General features: G+C 43.4%; 1 protein-coding gene and 1 long non-coding RNA gene across 3 annotated transcripts in view; one reads left to right on the forward strand and one right to left on the reverse strand.

Annotated features, from left to right (window-relative positions):
* The first annotated feature begins 710 nt into the window (after window positions 1-710).
* Window positions 711-24,175, forward strand: part of ABCA12 (ATP binding cassette subfamily A member 12) — a 74,313-nt gene continuing 50,848 nt past the window's right edge. Inside the window, exons 1-12 of the mRNA XM_044432027.1 lie at window positions 711-1,035; window positions 2,776-2,890; window positions 6,258-6,587; window positions 7,669-7,738; window positions 7,835-7,969; window positions 10,052-10,207; window positions 11,704-11,890; window positions 13,303-13,521; window positions 15,027-15,223; window positions 15,728-15,888; window positions 16,598-16,834; window positions 17,867-17,999. Coding sequence (XP_044287962.1) covers window positions 815-1,035; window positions 2,776-2,890; window positions 6,258-6,587; window positions 7,669-7,738; window positions 7,835-7,969; window positions 10,052-10,207; window positions 11,704-11,890; window positions 13,303-13,521; window positions 15,027-15,223; window positions 15,728-15,888; window positions 16,598-16,834; window positions 17,867-17,999 — 2,161 coding nt within the window. The 5' untranslated portion in view covers window positions 711-814. The remainder of the gene's footprint in view (window positions 1,036-2,775; window positions 2,891-6,257; window positions 6,588-7,668; window positions 7,739-7,834; window positions 7,970-10,051; window positions 10,208-11,703; window positions 11,891-13,302; window positions 13,522-15,026; window positions 15,224-15,727; window positions 15,889-16,597; window positions 16,835-17,866; window positions 18,000-24,175) is intronic.
* LOC123024379 lies at window positions 10,369-14,774 on the reverse strand. Of its 2 annotated transcripts, none has more exons than XR_006414912.1 (3): window positions 14,447-14,774; window positions 12,314-12,423; window positions 10,369-11,278 (listed from the first exon to the last, which is right to left on the reverse strand). It is a non-coding gene; the product is annotated as an uncharacterized LOC123024379 (long non-coding RNA). The 2 variants fall into 2 exon arrangements; XR_006414911.1 differs by having other exon boundaries at window positions 12,048-12,423.

A 24,175-nucleotide genomic window follows, 5' to 3' on the forward strand; every position in this document is an offset into this window, starting at 1 on the left:
AATTCTTGTGTATTAACCTGCTGCATCTTTAGTATATTAGGCAGTGTATAAATGTTACTATTTTTCCATTAGGACTGAGCTCGAAATCCTCTAGTACCAACTTTCTGTTTCAAAAACACACTTACTTCACAGAAGTATTGCACTTATCAATATTACCCTGGTGATAAGCTCTTCTTGTGTCATTTCTTTACACTCTCCATCAATTATCCTGAACAGAATTAGTTTAGCAGTTTTTAATGGTTGACATAAAATTTTGCTGATTTAATTGCAAACTTGATTCCACAGTCTAAGTCACTGTCGCTCCACCACCTGTAGTAGAGGGAAACACATTGTGAAAGTTTTCCATGAGATTATACAATTTTGTAAGAGTCAGATGCTAGATGGTTGGATTTTCTTTCTCTGGTTGTTACTGAAAAAAATGTTTAATCCATAAACAAGCACAGTGTTTGGAAAAATTAAATGGTAGATAGTCTGGCTGAAGCAGCAGGTGGGTGGAGGAGAAAAAATGGATATCCTCCTTGGACCACAGGGAACCTCATGTCATTTGGGAAGCAAAAGTCAAGGATGGAGAGAGCAGGCCGTCCTTGCAGCAGGTAGAATTCTGTTGCAGTCTTCCTATGATGTGCATTTTCATTCTAATGTTTTTAAAGCATAAGCATCAGTCACCAGAGTTGGAAGATTTGGGAAATATAATTGTCTCTCTTTCTCATTTTCTAAAGGTGTCATTTTCAAGCTGCCCACAGATGGGAAGAGGGAGGAGAGAGGGATCCCAGGTGGTCTGTCCCTCCCACCACTAGTCAATTATACCATCCGAATGAGCAGCAAGATTTCCCAAACAACAAAAAGAATTAGAGAAAGAATCTGGACAGTGGGTCCACATAACTCAGCCTCACAGAGCCAAATCTACAGTCGAGCATTTGTCTACCTCCAGGATAGTATTGATAGAGCAATAATTGAATTGCAGACTGGGAAAGGTGCAGAAGAAATTGCTGTACAAATTCAAGCTATACCCTATCCTTGCTACAACAAAGACTTGTAAGTCTCTAACTAAATCATGGTTGCAGTTTCACTGGCTATTTTGGGTTTCACTAATATAATACTTCTGTTTGGATCAAACTGCAGTCATGCCTGATCTGGCAACTGTGGACAAGAGAGACCTCCAAACTGCGGCTTGCAAGTCTGGCTGGAGATCCCATTCAAATTGTATGGTTTAGATGTAATGGAAATTTGAGTGTGGATCCAAATCCATTGCAAAAACAATATTTAAATGCACCCAGTCACTCCACCACTGTATACTTTTCATAATCTATGTTAGGCTTTCCTAGACTGTTCCTGCAAAAGCCTGAAAAAATATACTATTTCTCCTATTCCAAACTCCATAATTCTTTGATTCATTGTGGCTGGACTGTATAGCATCCAGTTGGCTGTGCCTTAAATTTAAGAATAAAGACAGGTTTTACTCTCCATTATGTATCACTTCTTTATAAGATAGTCATTAATAATTGGCATAAGGTTTGATTTCTTTACTTCACTTACATGGTTTAGTTATTGCTATCATGTTCACAATAAATTGTTCAATTCAGGCACAACTGTTTTAAGTAACTCAAGAATATCAATAGCGGTTCTACAGCTAACCCATACTTTGTTGTATTAATTAAGGATTACAAAATAGTTCAGCTTCAGTGAAACTTAGTTCTAAGAAAATATGATTAGGTTTACATTCTTAGCAGCTCAATCATATACGTGCTTATTCAGAAGTAAAACTTAGGGTTGCAATCCTATGTGCATTTACCGGGAAATCAACCTTTTTGAGTATGTTGGGACTTGCCTTGGAGGCAACAAAGGTTACAGAGAGCCTGACTAATTTGTTCTTGTGACAGAAAAGTCCTTATTGATCATTCATTCTTCATCTACTGAAAAGGTCACAGCCCCTTTCCTGATGGTACAAGTAAAATGATATTTACTGTGAAATTATAGCTCATTTGTTTACAAGTGCAGTCATTCTCATCATTTAATGAGTATATGGCAATAGGAAAATATTAATACACTTCCTGTTGCTTTATTACAAGTCTAAAATTCCAAATTCAGTTTTCAGATTCTAAATTTCTTATGGACTTATAGATGAACTTTTGGAAGAATTACCCTTTTTGGCATAAATTATTCCAAACCTTCTTGTGCAGAGAGTTTATTAGGACTATCTCCCCCTGAAAGGGTACAGAGACATGCTGTGTAGGTCAATAGTTCTTGGGCAGAGCTTCGATTTCTTCTGACAATTCAGCTTTTCAAGACTTAATACATGTTTGAAATGCTAACATTGCATGGCATGGGTAGGTTAAACATGCCACCACTTGTGGACAGAGACCATGTACTGGGATGCCATGAACGTGGTGAAGCAGAGTGACTTGTGCACATGCTGTGCTGCAATGCAAGATAAGCTGACAGACACAGGAAGGGTACAGACCCCTGAGCACTGATGTGAGTGCATGCAGAGAAAGGAGGGTGAGGTTTCGATCAGAGAGGACTACCCAAAACATGGTTCAACACAAAGGTGGTAAGAGCTGCAGATTAACAGGTGCAGCTTTCTGCCTTAGCAAAATACCGTTCATGGAAAATATGTGCCAGTTCCTAGAATGTTCCAAGTCTTTTTCATTGCTCATGTTCCAGAGAAAACATGTTTGTCCTGTAGAAAGCCTTTTATTCTGAAAATCGTGACAATTATATTTCCCTAATATAATATTCTTTGCATTTAGCAAAATAATTGCTTTGCTTTTACAGGTTCCTAACTAGTGTGACCTACTCTCTTCCATTTGGACTGATGGCTGCTTGGATACTTTTCATTGCGGCTTTTGTGAAGAAACTCGTTCAAGAAAAGGACCTGAGGCTTTATGAGGTAATCAGAAGTTCTGTGTATTTACCACACCTGGCAGCTGCACCTGCTTATTAGCCTTATGAAATTAGATTGCTGGTGCGTGGGCAAGAGCCAGTCTGCAGTGTTCCCAGGCAGCAATAGCTCCTAGTTGGCTTGTTCGCAGAGGCTGACAGACAAAGCCTTTAAAAACGTGTACCCTGACCTCTTCTCTGAGCAATTCATGAAAGCTAATCCACTGGAAACTGCTACTGGAGAGGACTGGCTGATGCCCCAAGAGTGTGTTCTCCTCTTTGCAGACCTCCTTTCTCAAAATGAGGAATGGACTTTCAGCAAGGCTGCAGCCCTTGGGATGGCATCTCCAAGGATGCGGAGAAGCACACTTCTAGGTGGCTTCCCAGTAGCTGACCTCTAGGGCAGGCAGGCTTTGTAAGTCTCAGTTTGAACACATGTCTTATTGGCAAGTTATACATCCGCACACAACCTTTCTGAAACAACTATTTGGTATAATAGCACAGTATTTATTAGGCACCTCTGCCAAAACATAAGGTGTAGCTCATTACCCCAGCATAATGTACGGGAATAAACTGATAGCAAAGCACTGGAAGGAGCACAGGAATGCCAAAACAAAACAAAAAAGCAAAAAAAAAAAAAAATTAAATTATTAAGATCTCTCACAGTGTGAGGACTTTGTGGTGAATTTTACACAAACAAAAGCAAGTCATTCTTAATTTTTCCCACACAGGCATGTGTGTGTGCCCCTCTTCCCCAGATGTCATCAAACTGGCATTAGGGTCTTATTTTGTAGGCTATTGCTGTGTGTGGCATTCTGCAGAGCACTAACAAAAAGGACCTACTTCAAGAAGCTTAGAACTGACAATGCTTCTGAAACTGGCCTTCAGCACAGCATGAGCAGCTACATCCCCAAACCCTTCCGTAGTCTTAGGATTTTGTGGTCTTATGCTCCAAGCCTATAAGAAAACCACGGATCGCAGATGAAGACTGCAACACAGCAAACTTCACTAATCAAATCAGTGATTGGGAACTGTTTGTTCATATGCATCAAAAGATCGTTAGAAATTATTTGCTCAGTAATTGCTCCTTCTGAGTTGATTCTGTGACTGTGACCTCTTGCATACTCATTTTTGTGATTGTCTTGGTTGTGCTATGAGACATGTGACAGATTAGATTTCCTGTGAAAGTGTGATCAATGAAACATCTGTGCCATACCTTAAATCGGTTTAATTTTCAAGCTGAACCTGCAGCACGGAAGCAAAAGGGCTTTGTAATGCTTTGTCATGATAGCCAATGAACACTTACAGCATCCCCTCCCATAGAACCAATTGTTCTTTTAGCATGCTCTAATATTCTCAGATTAGAGCACACTTACTTTAAAAATGAACTGTTTCCGCTAAAAATGATCTTTTGTAGAGACCTACTGCTAACGCTCAATAATTTGTAAAAGGAATTTCAGCAGTTTCACTAACAATTTAATTTATTTATTTATTTATTCAAAGCTTTTCTAACCTGTCCACCACTGATGTCTCGGGATGGCTTACAATAAAAGAACAAATAAAATTAAGCAAAACAAGCACAGCATCCAGCAACTCAAGATAATAAAATTCTAGTTAAAACCAACTAGACATTAAAATAATGGGAAAATAAAAAGGGTTTTGCCTGACACCGAAAAGAATAAAGCGTAAACCAATTCCACAGGTTAAGGAGAAAAAAGTTTAACACACGCATGTGTGCGCACACGCATGCACGCGCAGGCTCCGACCACCCACTTTCCTTCCAAGGACAGCTGCAGGATGTGAGGACAGTAGCTGGTGTAAAGTGCCATGCTGTTGCACAGCTCTCGAACTGTGGAGCTTTAGAAGCAGTCCTTAAAGTCTATGTAGGGAAGGCGCAGAGCAGAAGGTGCTCCTTCGGAAGGCAACATCAGAAGCCTGTGGAAAGAGGAAATTGTGGGATCAGGAGGGGTGATGGCAGGATACACTTGCCCATAGTCTGAGGGCCCTCGAGTTCTTTTCATGCCATGGGAAGGTGTTCAGCCACAGTAGCGCTCCATGAGGACAGGGCAGCAGATTCTTGGTTTTGTTGAGCTATGACTAAAGGTGGGTGAATTTGCCAGTTTTGTCTTCTCCTGCTTCTTCAAAAAAAAAAAAAAAAAAAAAAACCTCAAATTCTAATCCCAAGTTTAAATCTCAGATTCTGTCCTGAGTACAAACCATTTTGCAAATATTGATACATTCATATAAAGAATGAACTGAAATAAAATTCTCATCCATCTGCCTGTACCCACCAAATTCAATAAGTACAGCCATTCCCAGCACGGAGACCTAGGATGTACCCACTTGCCATCTTGCCACTGAAGATGAGAAATCTGTTGGGAAAAAAAAGACCTGGGCCTGGGTGGATGAATTTCTCAGTTTTGTTTTCTCCCAGATTTTTTGAATGCCAAGTTCATTTTATTCCAAATCTGGAGAGCTTCATGAATTTAGGTGTATTCCTATCAAATCCAAGCTGGAATGAAATTCTCACCCATTTCCTTTTAGCTCAAAACTAGACATGGGGGGCGGGGGGATGGAACAAATATGTAACACTGAATCAGTAACATTCAAGTAGAGAGTATATATCTCAGCTTCAGAAAATCTGTCTCCTGATCTTAGAGAGTTATGAATGTCCACTTCCAGAACAAGGAGATGCCCTAGAAATGCTAAGCTATGTTTTAGGTTGACAGTCTTCATTTGTCTAGTGGGCTGAGCCACTGAGAGACTGCTGTAGTTTCTGGGCAGTTCTACATATTTGGGAGGGGAGTTCCACTCATGCAGCACACTATAATGCCATGTATTTATTGGATTTCTTTTCAGTTAAAGCCTATACACTTGAGACTCCAGATTTCCCATTGTTATATATTAAAGGTTTGGAGGGAGTAAACATGTCTGATATCAGTCAATAGTCTCTCCTGAGAAGACACATGCAAAATTAGGCCTGCGCTAGTTACAACTCAGCAAATCCAGAATAACTAGCTACCTATGTAAACAACCTGTTCAATGTGTGTTTGATCATTCTAGTTTTGCTGACGACCACAGGCAGACACAGCAAGACCCAAGGAAGGGGCAGGGTCATGCATCTGACAGCCCAGAGGGCAGGAAGGGTGGGCTGCGCTTGGCATACCTGGCTGCCACTTGAGTGTGCTTCATGCACATCCTCCTTCAGGGCTGTGAAAATGAACTCAGTTTTGCAAGCTACTCAACTACCCATTTTGTTTTAGAACAGGAAACTGGTCCATCTTAATAAGGCTGCAATACAGAATGAGAACACGGCAGTCTGTGAGATAATATTGCCATGACATTAAGTGGATATCCTTTCAATTTCTCCTCCACAGTATATGAAGATGATGGGTGTCAATTCCAGCAGCCACTTCTTTGCCTGGTTCATTGAGTGTGCCGCCTTTCTTTTAATTCCGATCACATTAATCGTTCTGATCCTCAAAGTTGGGAATGTCCTGCCCAGCACAAGTGTGGTGCTACTATTCCTGTACCTCGCAGACTATAGCTTCTCGGTCATAGCCATGTGCTACCTCATCAGTGTCTTCTTCAACAACACCAACATTGCAGCTCTGGTTGCATGTCTCATCTACATCCTGACCTTTTTCCCATTCATTGTTTTGCTTGTTGTCGAGAGTCACCTCAGCTTCACCATGAAGAGCCTGCTGGTGAGTCTCTCCTTCTGTTAAGGTGCTGGGGAAAGGAACCACTTCAGCTGAACATTTATATCTGGTCAGCCTAATGGCACATTTTGACTTGTTTCACAATCAGAAAATAGCAGGGCCGTTTTATTATATGGCACATATACTGTAGCCCTGCCACACAAGAACACGTGCAACTGGCTTGCTCTAAGGAAGATAATTGGTCCATCTAGCCCAGTATTGACTGTTCTGACTGGCAGAGGCTCTCCAGATTCCTTTTAACTGGGCGTGCCAGGGGCTCAGCCTGGGGGTTTGTGCATGCAGAGCATGTGCTCCATTACTAAGCTATGGCTCCTTCCCATGAAGAGCATCCCTTACCACATAACCCTTGTTCATGGGGCACGCTGTCAAGTGAGGTTTGAAGGAAGCAGCAGCAGCAGGGGCAAGTGAAGAGAGCAGTACACTAACAAACAATGCAAAAGGGTATGAAAAAGTTTATAGTTTTTATTAGAAATTAGGTATTATTTGACGGGTATCGCCAAGCATGGGTTGGTGGAGGGATGGAAAAACGTTCTGGCATCAACCTGCAAAGGCAAAGCACATATTGAACATGCAGATGGCCCATAATAAAAGGGTGACGATGTAACAAGGGATTGTGAGATGGGAATTTTGCTGCAAATGCACCTGAAATATTTGCCAGAACTGGCTGGTGGAATGAGAAGAAAGGAGAGCCAGGGCAAGCTACTGATTGTCTGTTGGACATTTCATGGGTCATTCTGCAAACAACCCACACTACGTTATTCACAGGATGCCTCAGTATGATTAGCAAAGCTGCCTATTGTCTTGAGTTTCTTGGAAAAAGCAGGGAGGGGGAGAATACAAAATAGCCCTCTAATTCCCTTTCTATTCTTTCAGGAATTATTTCTTCTTATTTTCCCCTTTACCCTTGTTTAGTTAAATTATGTTGATGCTTAGCTGAATTGTGCTGTACAATTTCAGTTCTATACTATATATTTCTTTGAAATCTGCATAGTTTATACATGCTAACATGGATTATTTGTATGCAGATATTTCAATAGGTTTTTGTTTTCCTGCTTCTTTTTCCCAGAGCCTGTTGTCTCCAACTGCGTTCAGCTATGCAAGCCAATATATTGCCCGCTATGAAGAACAAGGCGTTGGTATGTGCTCTTTTCATGGAACAGATCTCTGACTAACCTGATGCAATCTGTTCTATTATCTAATACAATAATTGTCCTTTGTCTTCTTTTTCATAGGCCTCCAGTGGGATAATATGTATATGTCACCCATGTCAGGAGACAACACTAATTTCGGTTGGATGTGTTGGCTAATGCTGATAGATTCTTTTGTTTATTTCATTCTTGGCTGGTACATTAGGAATGTTTTTCCAGGTAAGCAGAACAGGCTATTAATGCAAGAAATTAATCTATCTAGCCATCTATCTCTGGTGCCACATTCTTTGGCTACTAAACTTTGTTAGAAAGGACAGATTAGGAAGGGATGCCAATGCTGTGGTCATCACTGAAAGGCACCAAAACCATCCCCTCCATGACACTCCCTTTCTCTGTAAATTTGTAAGTAGTTGATGCAGCACATGCGCCTGTTGGTGAGTGTCTGAGTGCTCCCATTCGGTGACCATGGGGCTGTGGAGAGGAGGCTGCTGTACTGGAAGGTGCTACACCAGGGACTAGATCATGTGGGGAGTATTTACAAACGTTATTGGCAGGAAGGGGTTCATTCACCACAGGGAATTCATCTTTGCTGGTAACCTGGTAGGGACCATCGCACATGCTCCATTCTTAGGCCAAAGTTTCCATTTCCAAGTTAGGATGACCAATACACCACACATTTGCCTGGCAAATTTCCATAGGTGCCATTTCACATGCATGCAGAAATGTGTCTGTTAGAGTTTATACCATTATTTTGATGCCACAGTGGAATCCATCTGGTTAGGAAAAAACACACTGGAGTTGTGCCAGGTAGTGCTGCAGGGTTCCTTTTTATTCCCTATGCTATTTAACATCTACATGAAACCTCTGGGGGAGGCTATCCAGAGGTCATCCTGTGGTGCCGGTTGAAGTCCAGGTCCTATTCAAAGTGCTACCATGACCATTCAAAGCCCTAAGTGACTGGGGACCAGGTTATCTGTAGGATCACCTCCTCCCTTATATGCCTACACAGACTCTGAGGTCATCTTTGGAAGCCCTTCTTCAGGAGCCCCTTCCAAAGGAAGTGAGGCAGGTGAATTCCAGAAGGAAGGCCTTTTTGGTTGTGGCACCCCAGTTTTGGAATGAGCATCCTGAAGGGGTGTACCTGGTGCATACTTTGTATTCTTTTTGGCACCAGATGAAAACCTTTTTATTTTTCCCAGCATTTTAAACTTGGTTTTTATATATCCCATTTTATTCTGTACCCTTCTATGCTTCTGTGCTGAATAATGCAATTGCAATTATGGTTTTGTTCTTTTAAACTGATGTGTGTGTATGTATGCCTTTTTGACTTTTGCTTAATTCTAACTTGTGTTAACCACCCAGAGAGCATCTGCTATTGGACATGTAAAAATTAATAAAATAAATAAGTAAATATGTCAATAGCCTTCAGAAAACTTATCAGGCTTGATCAGAGTTGTGCACTTTGGGAACAAAATTGAAATTACATGCAACTCATTATCACTTTCTTTGAACCCTCAATCATATCGACAGGGGCTGCATTTGCATGTCACACTAAGCTCTCCTGTGAATATGCAAAATAGTGTAGACTGTTCATGGACAATTTGCAGTGTCTTCAGCAGACAGCTGGACTCACCATGGCTTCTTCTCCCTCTCCTTCCCTCCCAGTCTCCCAGCTGCATGCAAGTTAGCCTTCATGCAGACTGTTCTGTTCCATGGATGTTAGCAGCACCACTTTCCCCTTTCCCTAAGAAACATACAAGGAAATTGACCAGGAAAGACCACACATATTGGACTGCCATCAGAGTGCAGCTATGGAAGACAGTTTTTTAAAAATCAAAACAGTCTGCACTGTTTGTGTAATTTTCTAGGACAGAAAAATAATGGCAAAAAGCGTAGTGGACCAGTGAAGGTCATTCCAAAGAGCTGCTTGGGCATCAGCAGATGGGCTGTCACAGTAGCAGCAAGGGCAAGATCTTAAAGAGCTGTATGGGGTTTTGCTACTCTTGCCAATATTTTGCTAGCCAAAGCTGCAACCCCCAGTGAAATTACTTTCCTTGGTTCAGGTGACATGATAACCCCCTATGGACTGAACAAACCCTAGAACAAGCCATGGGTTGTTAGGGTGGCTTGTAGCTGAAAGCCAACCTGCATGACATAGTCTGGGTTTGATGACATAGCAGCTGCTACAGCTAGTTGTCATGTTGTGCGAACATTATTGCGAACTCTAAATTAGGAAAGAGTAACTTTTCAAATGTCCCAGCCTGGTGCCCATGATATCTCTGATGTCTTGTTTTATTACAGGAAAGTATGGTATATCAGCTCCATGGTATTTTCCACTCCTCCCTTCTTATTGGGCAGAGCGCTATGGTTACATCCCAGAGTGGAGTGAGAAGATTAAAGTTTATCTTTTCACCAATTTCTTCATCAGAAAACAGCCAACATTCCCTGAAAAGATGTGTATGTATTTCAGGTTTCTAAGTGTGGAGAATATGTCTTGATATATTCACTGACCTTAAACTATTAGACTTGTACTGAAAGGCAAAATGGATATTTGTCAGAATTCCTAATCTTCAGAGTGAAGTGTAAAGTATAATGGTGAATTGGCAATGCAGTTTATATTTCCCTCAAGATTCTGTAATTGAAGATATTTATGTTTCATATTTCACAAAAACAAGTATGAGGAAATTCATTGGTTAAACTTCATTGTGTACTCACAAGCTCACAAGGTCAGAAAATTGATGAGGAGCAGATTTCCTTACTGATAGGTATGTCTGGATTGTGCTTTCTTCTGACCTGTGGTTATAGCAATAAAACTTACTGCTGCTAATAGAAAGAACATTTTTCACCTTTAGGAACATGCAGTGGATCATTTCCATGCTTCAGTGTGATGCTTGCAGCTACTGAAAGGCCGCCCATTTTGAACCATGTCTTAAGGCAAAAATAATATCTGCTCATTAATTTACTGTTAAAACCAAAGTTGGTGCACTACACTATTTAAATTATATTGCATATATTTAAATAAATAGTATATATAAGTATACTTCTAATTCTGACAGGAAGTTTAGATTGCATTCAAACAGGTGTTTTGATACTGCCATTGATACCACCATTTGATGCAGATGATACTGCCATTTTTTATTGGCAGTATCATCTTCATTAAGCCAGCTGTATTTATTACTGTTTAAATTTCTGCAGTTGCAATCCAGAGGGGATACCCCAGGATTCCAAATTCAGAGCATGCAGGGTGGGGGAGTGCAAGGGTGATCTCTCTCTCCTCCCCGTGGTGGGCTGGAGCTCCCTCAGGGCATGCATATCCTATTGGTCCCAAATTCCTCCATTCTGCATCCCCTGGAAGGCCTTGCACCCCCTCCCTGAGGTCAGTCTTACAGCTTCGGAAAAGCAGATGGTGAAAGGGCAGGGGGGATCCATGTGCTGATGCTCAGTTCTGGAGTCAGTTCTTTTCCTGACCTTGAATCTGAGAGTCCAAAGAAAGCTCGTAAAGCCTTGAAACAGATCCAGGAGAACTTACTGCAAAATAATGACATACAGAAATTAGGGTAACTAAAACATTTCTCTATAACATTGTAAAATACAAGTGCCTCATAAAGCAGTTAAAAGTTCTGCAATATTCGTAGCCAAACAACACATTCAACAAACACATCAAAGCAGCCCATCACATGCAACAAAATGCCTGGGAATGGAATAGTCTTAACCTGATGCTGAAAAGATGGCACGGTTTCCCTATTGACATATCAGACAAATACAGTCCCACAGATCCGAAATCCCTGCTCTACAGGCAACCCAACTCCCATACCTGCATGAGTTCCTATGGGAGTTCCAACTCCCATATCTCACAAATATTTCAAATGTTTTATTTTTTGGAAGCTGTAGATATATTTCATATAGAAGTACCCACAGTCTCAATAGATTTTCCCCCTCTTGTTGTTTTATAGATGTCCAGAGTGCTTTGCCTTTTAACTTTGAACCTGAACCCACTAACTTAAAAGCTGGAGTTTCTCTTCGAGGAATAACAAAAATATATGAATCCAAAGCCGTTGTTCGGAATCTCAACCTGAACTTCTACGAAGGCAACATCACTGCATTGCTGGGTCACAATGGGGCTGGAAAGACAACCACAATGTAGGTTTCCTTTAAAGAGGAGTTGCATAGAACCCTCAGAAATTCAACTTTGTGGCCAGTAAAATAAGTTATAAAGTAGGTGGCATTTTTGATGTTATTGTAAGAACCAAACGTGGTCTTTGAGATCCACTTTTTGTAGCTCTCTTGTACAATGTACCTCCAGCATTCTTTATCTATCTCAGCAGGTCTCCCTCTCCTTCACAAATGAAAGCAGCTTTCTTGTTGTTATCAACAAGAACATTTGAAGGATTTTCCTGCTCCCAGGCCAACAAATGTATAAGTATCCACACTTGTGGATGCTAAAGTTTGTCCTTTCATTGACTTGCTGTTAAACTGTGTCCTACAGTAGCCAGGCCTGTCTTCTGATGCTCCTGGTGGGAGGATGGCCTGTGGCACCAGCTGGTAGCTGCCGTGTGCACTCACTCAGGGACTCAGCAAGTGGCAAGCTGAGCCTACTGAGCTTGGAGGGAGCAGTCTCCACTGGGGTTGCTTGCCACCTTGTCAGCTTCGCGAGTCTGGATGAAGATCCTGTTCTGCACAAAGATCAGGGCGTGATGTTAGAAAGGCAGTTCTGTGGTCAAACAAGTGGAATGCATTTCAGAATCTAAGCTATAGTTCATAAATCAGAAATACTTGTGCCCCCCTTTTATTATTTGGGAATCATGGGGAACATAACTCTGCAACATGTTCATAGTACTTCACAGGGCAGGCAAAACTCTCTGGGACAGAAAGGTTTTATAATCTCACTGGAGCTCAGTTTGGACTAACTCATCAACTCTTGATCAGAGGGAGACAGGGCATGTAAAATTGTATTTAAAGAAGGGGTGCAGGACCGCAGATGTGGGTGCCAAATATAGCCCTCCTGCGATCCCAGTCTAGCTCTCCGGAGTTCCCCAGAAGGCCATGCCTCTTTTCTAGACTGCCATCCCTTATCCTCCACCCATCAATTGTTTGGTGGTTTCGACAGTTTGGTGCAGGTTATTCCTCCCTGCCCTGCCCTGGTTGCTTCAGCAGAGGTTTAGGCCCTGGCAGGGAGAACTCTAAGCTGCAGCACGCTGGCATTTGGCCCCACCCGCGTTGCCTGCAGCCCTGCTCACTGTTGGAGCACTCCTGAGAGCTGCTCTGAAGGAGAACTTAGCCCACAGCCAGCCAAGTTGTGCTTCCTTGCTGTGGAGGAGAAAGGAAACTCTGTGGCCTCCTGAGCAACTGCCTCCCACAGGCGCAGGGCTGGGGTTGAGTGGGAAGGAATGGCTTGCCTAAGGGCACTAGGTGAGCGGGTGGCAGAGCCCGTATTTGAAGCAGGGTAGTCTCAGGCTCAAAACTCTCCCTCGTGGCCATTGTGCCAGGCCTTCTTCCCTGTGCAATAACACGCTGGCACTTTTGTCTAAGCTATTTCTTATGTTCCCCTCCAGATCTATTCTAACTGGTCTGTTTCCTGCTTCATCTGGGACGATATTTGTCTATGGTAAAGATATCAGAATGGATCAGGATACAATCAGGAAGAACATGGGGATTTGCATGCAGCACAACGTGTTATTTAGTTACCTCACCACAAAGGAGCACCTGTTTTTATATGGCTACATCAAAGTGCCTCACTGGAGCAGGCAGGAGTTACGTGAGGAAGTCCAAAGGTATGTCAACATGGCTATAAGCAGAAGAAGAGCCGTGGCATGGAGCAATATTCTTATTCCTGTGTTCCCTATATGTTTTGGTTTCACGTTTGTCTGTAAGGATCATGTGCAGGCTTCAAATAGGGTTGCTGTAGCACCTTCCAGGTGGACAATGAAGCTCTGCTGCTTATTTATGGATGTGAATGCACTGAAAGTGAGCACAGCTAAACTTGTACATTGCCTGGCTTGTTGTTATGCCTAAGGACTGAGGCTGCTTCTGGATGAATGTTTTATCCTGCAATCTCCTGCCTCATTCATGGAATTTTAAAAGGGGTCAAGACAATTGTGTTTTCCATTTGTAACCCTCTTGTGCTTTTCCACCTCTACCTCCATCTGTTTTCTAAGTTGAAAAAAAACCTGTTTCATTTCATTGATATACATTTCCATAGCTGGGATTTTCTCAGTGATTTTCAAAGATTAAAACCTTAAAACACATTCTCAAAACAATGTACATACAGACATTCAAGCAGACAGCACTCACAAAAATACATATATAGCTAATATAGTTTTAAGCAATCAACAATGAAAAGGATCCAGGACTGCATTAAAAACTCATCATATGCATTTTGAATTTACACTTTCTTCTGTCTATTATACATTTGACCTTTTTGTTTCTTAAAAATCTTTTTATTTCTCCACGATTTTACATTTTCTGAAACAAAGAAGTAATAATATTATGTGCTATTTTAATTACAAATGGCAACATTCAGAAGCTGAGAATAGAGTATATGTAATTGCAAGTGACAAAATCAGAATCAAGCAGTGCCCTTTTTGTTTTGTGCTATTTTGTTTTCACAGCATTAATTTTCACAGCTTTTCTTCCTCAAGACTGAGCTGACTACTCTAGTCACAGTGCCACAAAAAGAATGCATAGAGGAAAACTTACTCTTAACTTGCTGGGAGAATTGCTGAATGGGGTATAATTTCTTTAGCCGAAGCAAAATAGTAAACCCCACTGAAATATTGGTAATGACGTCGGGGTTTCATCATATTAATCCAAGACAAATTAATCCCCATTGCCAAGAACAGTAGTTCTTGTGCTGTTTTTCCTCATTGTAAATCTTGCTTGGTCCTCCTGGCCAATTTTCCCAAGACAGCTTTGTGCCACTTTAGAGACATAAATCAGCCTTCACTGTCCGATCAAAACAGGGTTGCAGCTGCTTTGTGTCACGGTTGCAGCAGGAAACAAGCCAGGCATAGACTCAAAGCTCCCATTGGTATTCCACGAAGCAGCTTTGAGCCCTTAACCTTGACTTCTTGGCCAGAACTTCTGAAAACCCTTAAAGGAAAATAAACAAAACCAACTTGAAAAACATGTAAAATCACAGTCCTGGATTATGCCAGTTATGCCAGTAAGAGGTTTTTCATTTGTGCTAATAGTGCTTTGATATGGATAGTATCCTTTCTTTTAGTAAATATGCAGCAGAACATACTTAGCATTTCTTTTTCTGGATGCTGCTTTGAAGGACTTTGAAGCAAACTGGATTATACAACCATCGTCACAAGCTGGCTGGCTCTTTATCAGGAGGGATGAAAAGAAAGCTGTCAATATCTATTGCTCTACTTGGAGGTTCAAAGGTTGTGATTTTGGATGAACCGACCACTGGGGTTGATCCGTGCTCCAGGAGAAGCATTTGGGAGATTATATCAAAAAATAAAAAAGGTAAAATTGGCAAAAAAAGCCCCCAAACCAACCACGAACAGCTCAAAGAGACATGCTACCCTTTACAAGTGATAGTATCAAGTGTAGTAACACTAGTGCTAAAAATCACTTGGGGATCTGAGTGAGTTTGACCCATGGTTTAAGCTCACAAATGGAGTGTGAGGTACCCTTACAATGAAGCTGTCATTCTTGTAGGTGCTAGAGACCACATATGGGGATTTCTGCTGGCCTCCTGCCTCACGGGCACCATGTCTGCCAAAAGAATTGCAGACTGAACTGTGATACATGGAGGTTACAGCATTACTGGCCCTACCAGCTCTCTGAGCCCCTAGGCAGGTGCCAGTGCAGCTCCATCTAGCCTTATAAAGCATCAGCCCAAGACCTGCTCTTCAATCTGAGCAGCTCATATCCCCAAGAAGATACCACACTGCCCCTCACACTTCCTACTATCTCCAGAACCTGCCCGAAGAAAATAAATATGCTGCCTTCTTTATATGTTTTCAGGGAGAACGATAATTCTCTCCACCCATCACTTGGATGAGGCAGAGGTCTTGAGTGACAGGGTGGCATTCTTGGAAAGTGGTGGGCTTCAGTGCTGTGGATCACCATTCTTCCTGAAGGAAACATTTGGTAGTGGATACCACCTAACACTCACTAAGAAAAAGGTTTGGGATTGTTTGAACAGAATGCATGTGGTTTTCATATAGGGCACGAAAATAGTTAACAGTTTTCAAGCCTGAAGTCATACCTGTTTCAGAAGGAGGGTTGAAGGAGGGCATTCAGAAGAAATTTCATCCAATGGCATTACGAGATATTAGGTGGGATACACATCTAATAAATAAATAAATTATTACTAAAATTTGTTCAAGTAGATATAATTAATGGACAAGGTTTAATGATAGGAAATGGTCAAAATGGGAGATGGGGAGCATAGCCATTTTTCCTCCCTGGGCTTTCCATCTTTGATCACCTTTTCCTCCAGAAACGGCCATCGGTTTGTTTAGTGAGGTTCCTATAGCTGGTCATGAAGACTCTAGCCTTCCTAGCTGAACTTGATTTGTCAGGACATGTTTTCTTGAGGTGCATAGTGTCTTCATTGCTGAGTGTCTGTAAGGACTCATTGTATCTGGACAAGGGCTGGAATGGAAAGTACATATGTGCCACTGGGTCAGATTTTTGACCCCGTAGCATATATAACAGAAAAGAGGAATTTATTTTTAATACCCCCAGTAACTCTCAGCATAACTTTAGGTTCCCAACCAATAATGCCAATGTTGGATTCTTCCTCCTTTGGCATAATTAAAATCAGATGTTTTAGTAACTGAAATCTCACACTCAATTGTTGTATTGTGCTGTTTCCCCTCCTCCCCATAGAGCTCAATCTTTAATGAAGCAGAAGACTGTGATACCTCTGCTGTGACAGCCATGATCCAGTCTCATCTACCAGATGCCTGTCTGAAAGAGGATATCGGTGGAGAGCTGGTCTACATGCTTCCCCCATTTAACAGTAAAGTCTCTTCAGCTTATCAGTCTCTGCTGAGAGGCCTGGACAATGGTTTGAGTAATCTCCATATTGGCTGCTATGGAATTTCAGACAGCACCATGGAAGAAGTGAGAATCTAACTATTTTTAACCCTTGGTGGATTTATTGTGCTATTTTACTTGCTGATTTATTGTTTGTTCCTTTACTGCATTTCTACTACTACTACTACCACTATTATCATCATCATTAAAATGTTAAAATCCACCCCTTTTTAATCTCGTTCCTGGGCCATGGCTTCTTGCTAGAGCAGCCATTGATGCATCCCCAAATAAATACAGGCAGTTTCCAAGTTACAAATGCCTGAGTTACAAACAACCTGTACTTACAAATGGCCATAAAGCCTATTATTTAAAAAAATACTGTGGGAAATTGTCATTACCATAAAGAGAAAAGAAAGAGGGGGAGAAGGAGGCCTCCAAAGCATGCCCTCCTGCCCCACCCATCCAGAGAGGGAAATCTCTCCAGCAAAGAAGAGGCACTGGTGTGTTGGGGGAAGGTGGTTGAGAAATTTGTGGTTTTTCCACTTTCAGGGGATCCTGCTCTCTCATTCCCCACAACCTTGCAAGGCCAACTATATGTGATCCAATGTATGTACAAATTTGACTTAAAGACAAATTTCTGTTTTCTCAGGAACAGAACTTGTTTGTAACCTGGGGACTGCATGTAAATAAATATAAAATGGGGATATGAAAGACTAAGAGGACATGGATTTGGCTAAAGTCTGCCTACACTAATATATATGTTGAAATTATTATGGCAGCTTAAAGAAAAATGCAAAACCCCTTCCACACTGAGGAAGAGTGCAACCAGGTGCTCTGCGTGTGTCTGTGTGCTCGGCCGCCCTGCTGGCAGGCAATGGCTCTCCTCTCATGTGGCACTTTGTCTAGGAACTGGACAATCCTTCAGGCCGAGGGTGCCCTCCTTTCCTCAGGCAGCCATTCAGAACTGTCCTCAGTAATGAAGGCCACCGTACATGTTGCATCTGACATATCACCAAAGCACAGTGGAAAGGAACTCCCGGAGAGGTTAGCTGTATTCATCCAGATAAAAGCAGAATGTCAGCAAACTGAAATGAAAGCATTTTTGTTGTCGTTGTGCAGGTGTTTCTCAATTTGACCAAAGGCATGGACAGAGATGGGCAACCTGAGGCAGCGCTGTCCCAGGAGGCGCCAAGCTGCACCCTCGAGAATGATGACCTGTCTGTGAGCTCTGTGAAGTTCACTGAAAGAGATGGTATGAATTTATCGATACTTAGGTCCCTGACAGATCAATGAACAGCTACCTTTTCATCTTGCACGGGCTGAAATTTTCAAAGAAGGAAGTTCCCCCAGTATCTCCTCTAGAGCCCCATCCCTGCCTCTTGGGGTGGGGATGAGGATAAAGGATGAGGATTTCCAGGATAACACAGAGGAAACTTTGCCCGAACTGCTTAGCAGGAATCACGACTGCACCAGTCAAATGACTTCTCTTTTCCGGCCTGCAACAGGGAATTCCAAATCTCTTCAGAAGAAAGGGGATCTGTATTACAGTTTCCCAAGTGAGAGTGTTACTAGGCTTTCAGCATATAAGACCACCTTTGCCTTGTACATGTGCTGGAGTGCAGCTCCCAGCGTGTTTTACGCGAACACCCAAGTATCCAGCTGCCACACCGCGTGCACCCACTAGTCATGCCAGGCGCCTGGTGTCCTGGGCATTTCCGACTGAATTGCCATAACAGAGGGCCTATGAGGCCCATGTTTATCCAGGCATAAATACCATTAATTTCAGTGTGACTTTCCAAGTAAATACACTTTATACGGAGAACATATCTGTCAGTCTTAACAAGAGCATGCAATAAACCCTCTCACTCTGCGCATAATCAACAGTTTTGGGTGAGGCCAAGTTACAACCTTTTGCTTTATTCATAAAACTTGCAATTCATGTTGCGAGCAGTAACCAGCTTGTAGGAGCCAGAAGGCATAAAATAAAAAGATTAATAGTTGATAGTTCATAGCTCTGAAGCTGTAACTTACTTAGGGAAGCTTTCCTGGTACACATGGCTGAAAAACCAGCTTGACTCTTAAGCTTAGATCTCACTAGGGTGGCAAACTTCTGTCTGAGTTATACTTCATCTGTGCAGTTAGGACCTCACATCATTGCATATTCCTGCATTCAAACATGATTCTCTCTGATGTACTAGTTTCCTAATTGTATAATTTTATTCTTTTTATAGAGAGAAATAAATTGTAAGAGCCTCTGTAGTTTGTAAAGGTGAAGCCCAAACGCCTCAGTAACAATTAAAACTAACTTAGAAAATTCCTTATGTAATTAGCAGGTTTCCATGAGTCAGTTCAGACACTCTTAAGTCAACATAGCTATTATTTTTGTGTAGTGTCTTGATTTAATAAATGTTTATTCTACATTTTGATCCCAAAGGGTTCCCAAAATGGCAAACAATATGGATCCACTTGTGAGAAGCAAGTAATGTCTGACCCAGATAAGTGCACTAAAATGCACTATTTCCTAGGGATTAATCATGTGAAAAAGTGGGTTCTCTACTTGGACGTGAATCCTTTCTGAGAAGTGGCCCATACATCTGGTTTTGCCAGATCAGGCAGTACCTTCTCTGCATGGCTGTATCCTTGGAGGTGTTCCATGTGGAACATTTTAGAGCACTGAACCAGCTTAATAAGTAGGTGAAATAATCATGCAGAAGTGGCATATATCGAGCGTCATAATCACGTATCTTTCAGACTGCTCAGAACAGAACTACACTTTCCATGTGGTAGTGTAGATAATCAAATGCACATAGGGAAGTGTCAACTCAAATGAGAAACATTTTTATACTGGCAGATATTATATATATATGGCAGATTTTATATATATATATATATTCATTCATTCATTCATTCATTCATTCATGCATTCATTCACAAGGAGACAATGTTCCCTTCCTTTTTTAGGAGTCCCGTGTGGATCAGATAGACAGCCATATCTTCTATGAGTAGCTGCCATTACTGTTATCTTGTAGTTGCAGCTTGCTTCATACAATTCATAACTTACATAGCACCATACCTTGGTTTTATTTCATTAGAAATGTTGGAAGGATGGCATATTAGTAATATAACTAATAGATGTTCAGCATCTTAGGAAAAACAAAAATGCCTGCAATTTTAAGGAGCCTGTGCAGATTAGAATTCTAAAGTCCACTTGGTCTTTTCTTTTATTTGACCTTTATTTTCCAATGAGCCTTCTTTTCCATTGTGCCTCTGAATATTAGCCCTTCAGTGAGTGGTGGAATTATACAATTCAGAGAATCCTGGGTATTTAGGCTGCTGCAACCTTCAGTACTGTGTGTGAGGGGTCGCAAAAGGACTTGGCAGGGGGCAGGGAGTTTGACTTGGGATTCTTAATCAGGCCAAAGAAAGGGAGCTAAGGCACACCCTTCTCCTCTTTGAGCTCACGTATTCAACCCAGCTCTGGAAGATGTCTCCTTGGTTAACTAGCCTCATGAAGTTCTATTTTCCCACCCAGCTGATGCCAACGTGTTGCTTTCTCCCAAATAACCTTGTGCTTTCTCCCAAATAACCTTGAGCTGCTGTAAGGCCGTTTCCTAAATGCCCTCTGGGCCGGCAATAGGGCCACCTCTGATGTCATGGGAAGGCTGCAACCCTGTTTCTATACTGGTGGCTCAATTGCTTCTTGCTGCATCAGCTCTCCTTCTTCGGGTGCTTTCCTCAGTCTTGTCTCTGGAACCCTTCCCAGACATGAGGACGGTTGAGTGCTGTGTTGGTACAGTTGGGAGTCTGGCTTTGTTTGGGCTTTGATGAGACTCTTGCTTTGTTTTGTGACACAAGAGTCCTTCTTCAATCAGTAATTATTGGTTGTAATTGCGTCCCTTCCCCTATTAATTGTAATTGCTTCCCTTTTCCTTGGCATCCTCCTCCTGAGGATGTCAAGTGTGCAGAAGGCATAGGGCTTCGGCTTTTCTCTGGGTGATGGGGATGATCAGAATCTTTATCCCATTCTTTCAGGGAGCTAAGCCACTCCAGCACATTACAAAGGTAAGCCCCTGCCACTTGTAGCTCACAAGCATGCAGTTAGCCATGGGAGTGAACGAACCAGTGGCAGAAATTATTGCAAAGCCCCCAGGGATGGCTTTCATGCCTGCTGCACTGTCTGACAGAGGTGGGGCATCACACTGCACATTTCACATCTTCCTAACCTGGTGCTTTGCCACAAACCCACCAGGATTAGAAACAGCATTGGGGGAAAGCAGTGGATGGATTTTGTGAGGCAAAACTCTGCTCTGAGTGGTGCTCAACACCCAAGGAGCCCTTTATTTATTTATTTAGAAAATTTATATGCCTCCCCATTCACCGAAGCCTCGGGGCGGCTTACAAATAAATCAATTAAAATACTATAAATTAACAATATAAAACAAGTGAACAGTATAAAATAAGTCGCCCTGGCCAACGAATAAAATAAATAAATACCATTAACAATTAAAATGACGTTTGAATAAAAAGGTCTTCGCCTGGCGCCAAAAAACAAATAACGACGGCACCAGGCGGACCTCTCTGGGGAGCGCATTCCATAGATTGGGCGCCACCACAGAGAAAGCCCTCCTCCGAGTACTTACCCTCCTAATTTTCTTCACGGAGGGTTCCTGGAGAAGGTCCTCTCCCGCTGATCTCAGGGGGCAGGTGGGCATGTATGGACGTAAGCGCTCCTTCAGGTAACCAGGACCCAAGCCGTTTAGGGCTTTATAGGTCATCACCAACACCTTGAATTGGGCAAGGACTTCAATGGGGAGCCAGTGAAGCTGACGGAGGACTGGAGTCATGTGAACATAACGCCCAGTCCCGTCAGCAGCCTGGCAGCTCTATTTTGAACCAATTGAAGTATCCAGACCGTCTTCAAGGGTAGCCCCATGTAGAGTGCGTTACAGAAGTCAAGGCGGGAAGTCACCAATGTGTGTGTCACTGTCACCAGGCAGTCGTACTCCAGGTAGGGGTGCAGCTGATGGATCAGCCAAAGCTGAAAGAAAGCGCTCCTCACCACCGCTGTCACCTGAGCTTCCAGTGAAAGCTCTGGGTCGAGGAGCACTCCCAAGCTGTGGACCTTGTCCCTAAGAGGGAGTGCAACCCCATTCAGGACTAGGTTCAATTCACCCTCACCGAAGCCCGATCTGCCAACCAACAGGACTCCTCCGTCTTGTCTGGATTGAGCTTCAGTTTATTGGCCCTCATCCAGCCCATTACCTTGGCCAGGCACCGGTTCAGCACAGCCACTGCCTCACCTGGATTGGTGGAAAACGAGAGGTAGAGCTGGATATCATCAGCGTACTGATGATTCCACAGCCCACACCTCCTGACTATCTCTCCCAGTGGTTTCATGTAGATGTTAAACAGCAAAGGGGACAAAATGGACCCCTGCGGTACTCCATGGCATAGCTGCCATGGCGCAGAGCCATAGTCCCCCAGCACCACCTTCTGAAAACGGTCATTGAGATAGGAGCGGAACCACTGCAAAGCAGTGCCTCCAACCCCCAATCCCGCTAGCCTATCCAGAAGGATACCATGGTCAATGGTGTCGAAAGCCACTGAGAGGTCCAGAAGAACAAACAGAGACACACTCCCTCTGTCCTTCTACCTGCACAGGTCATCATACAGGGCGACCAAGGCAGATTCAGTACCGTACCCGGGTCTGAAGCCGGACTGAAATGGGTCCAGATAATCAGTTTCATCCAAGAGTGCTTGGAGTTGTCCCACCACCACCCACTCCAACACCTTGCCCAGAAACGGGATGTTGGCCACTGGTCTATAATTAGTGGCCATCTCTGGATCCAGTGACGCTTTCTTCAGGACTGGTCGGACTACCGCCTCCTTTAAAGGGGCAGGTAGCCGACCCTCCCTCAGAGAAGTGTTAACCACTTCCAAGATCCAGATCCCAATCCCGTGCTTGGCGTTATTTATTAACCAAGATGGGCAAGGGTCCAATAGGCAAGTGGTGGGACGTACTCGTCCAAGCACCTTGTCCACATCATCAGGCCGCAATAACTGAAATTCATCCATTAATTTTGGACCAGACGGTGGCATTGGTATCTCCCCAGAGACCTCTGAGTCACTAGTAGAGTCTAGCTCGTGACGAATCTGAGCGATTTTCTCCCTGAAATGCTTGGCAAAGTCATCACAGCAGGCCTTCGAGGGTGGAACCAGATCTTTCTTAGGGCCGGGATGAACCAGGCCTTGCACCACTCAAAAAAGCTCCGCTGGATGGCATTTTGAGGAGGCAATGGAAACGGAAAAGAATTTCTTTTTCGCCACCCTCACCGCCACAGCATAGGCCCGATAATGGGCTCTTAAGTGTGTTTGGTCAGATTCATCCCGTGATCTCCTCCACCTATGCTCTAGCTGTCTCCCAGCCTGCTTCATCGCCCGCAATTCAGGTGTATACCAAGGGGAAGAGTGGGCTCTGCCCGGCAGGAGAGGACACTTAGGAGCGATCGTGTCAACAGCGCTGGTCATCTCCCCGTTCCACAGTTCGACTAGAGCCTCAACAGGAGCACCAGTCTTGTCAGCTGGAAACTCCCCCAGGGCCTTCAGGAATCCATCCGGATCCATCCGGCTCCGGGGGTGGACCCACACAATCGGGTCCGCACCCTTACAGAGGGAAAGGCCGCTCTCGAGCACAAACTTCACCAGGAAGTGATCTGACCATAACAGGGGTGTCAGACATAAATTCCTCACCCTCAGACCACCCTCTTCCTGCCCCGTCGAGAAACCAGGTCCAGAGTTTGTCCACGTTCATGGGTCGGGCCGGTGACATGTTGAGACAGCCCCATGGCCGTCATGGACGCCATGAAGTCCTGAGCCGTCCTGGTCAGACCAGTCTCGGCATGGAGATTGAAGTCCCCCAGGACCAACATCCTGGGGGTCCTCAACACCAGGTCCAAGACGATCTCCATCAGCTCAGGCAGGGAGACTGTTGGGCAGAAGGGTGCACGGTACACCAACAGAATCCCCAATCTGTCTCGGTCGCCCAACACCAAGTAGAGGCACTCCAGCCCTGGCCTTGAAGGGACAGAAAGTCCCGTGAGGGAGATGGAGGCTTGGTAAACCAAAGCGACCCCCCCTCCCCTCCTCTCCAGACGTGGACAGTGCTGAACCAGATACCTGGGCGGGCACATTTGAGAGAGGGCAACATCCCCCCCTCTCCCGCCCAGGTCTCCGTTATGCAAGCCAGGTCGGCCCCCTCATCCACAATCAAGTCATGGATGAGGGAAGATTTATTGTGGACTGACCTGGCATTGAGCAGCAGCACCGTCAGGCCCGAGGGGCGGTTGACAAGACTACCTGGAACCCTCTGGCTGGGGACAGAACCAGAAGGAGGGACAGGTGTCAGCCATCTGTCCCTCCTTCTTCTAT

Source organism: Varanus komodoensis, unplaced genomic scaffold, assembly GCF_004798865.1.
Source record: "Varanus komodoensis strain SLA01 unplaced genomic scaffold, ASM479886v1 scaffold23, whole genome shotgun sequence".
NCBI classification, from domain to species: domain Eukaryota; kingdom Metazoa; phylum Chordata; class Lepidosauria; order Squamata; family Varanidae; genus Varanus; species Varanus komodoensis.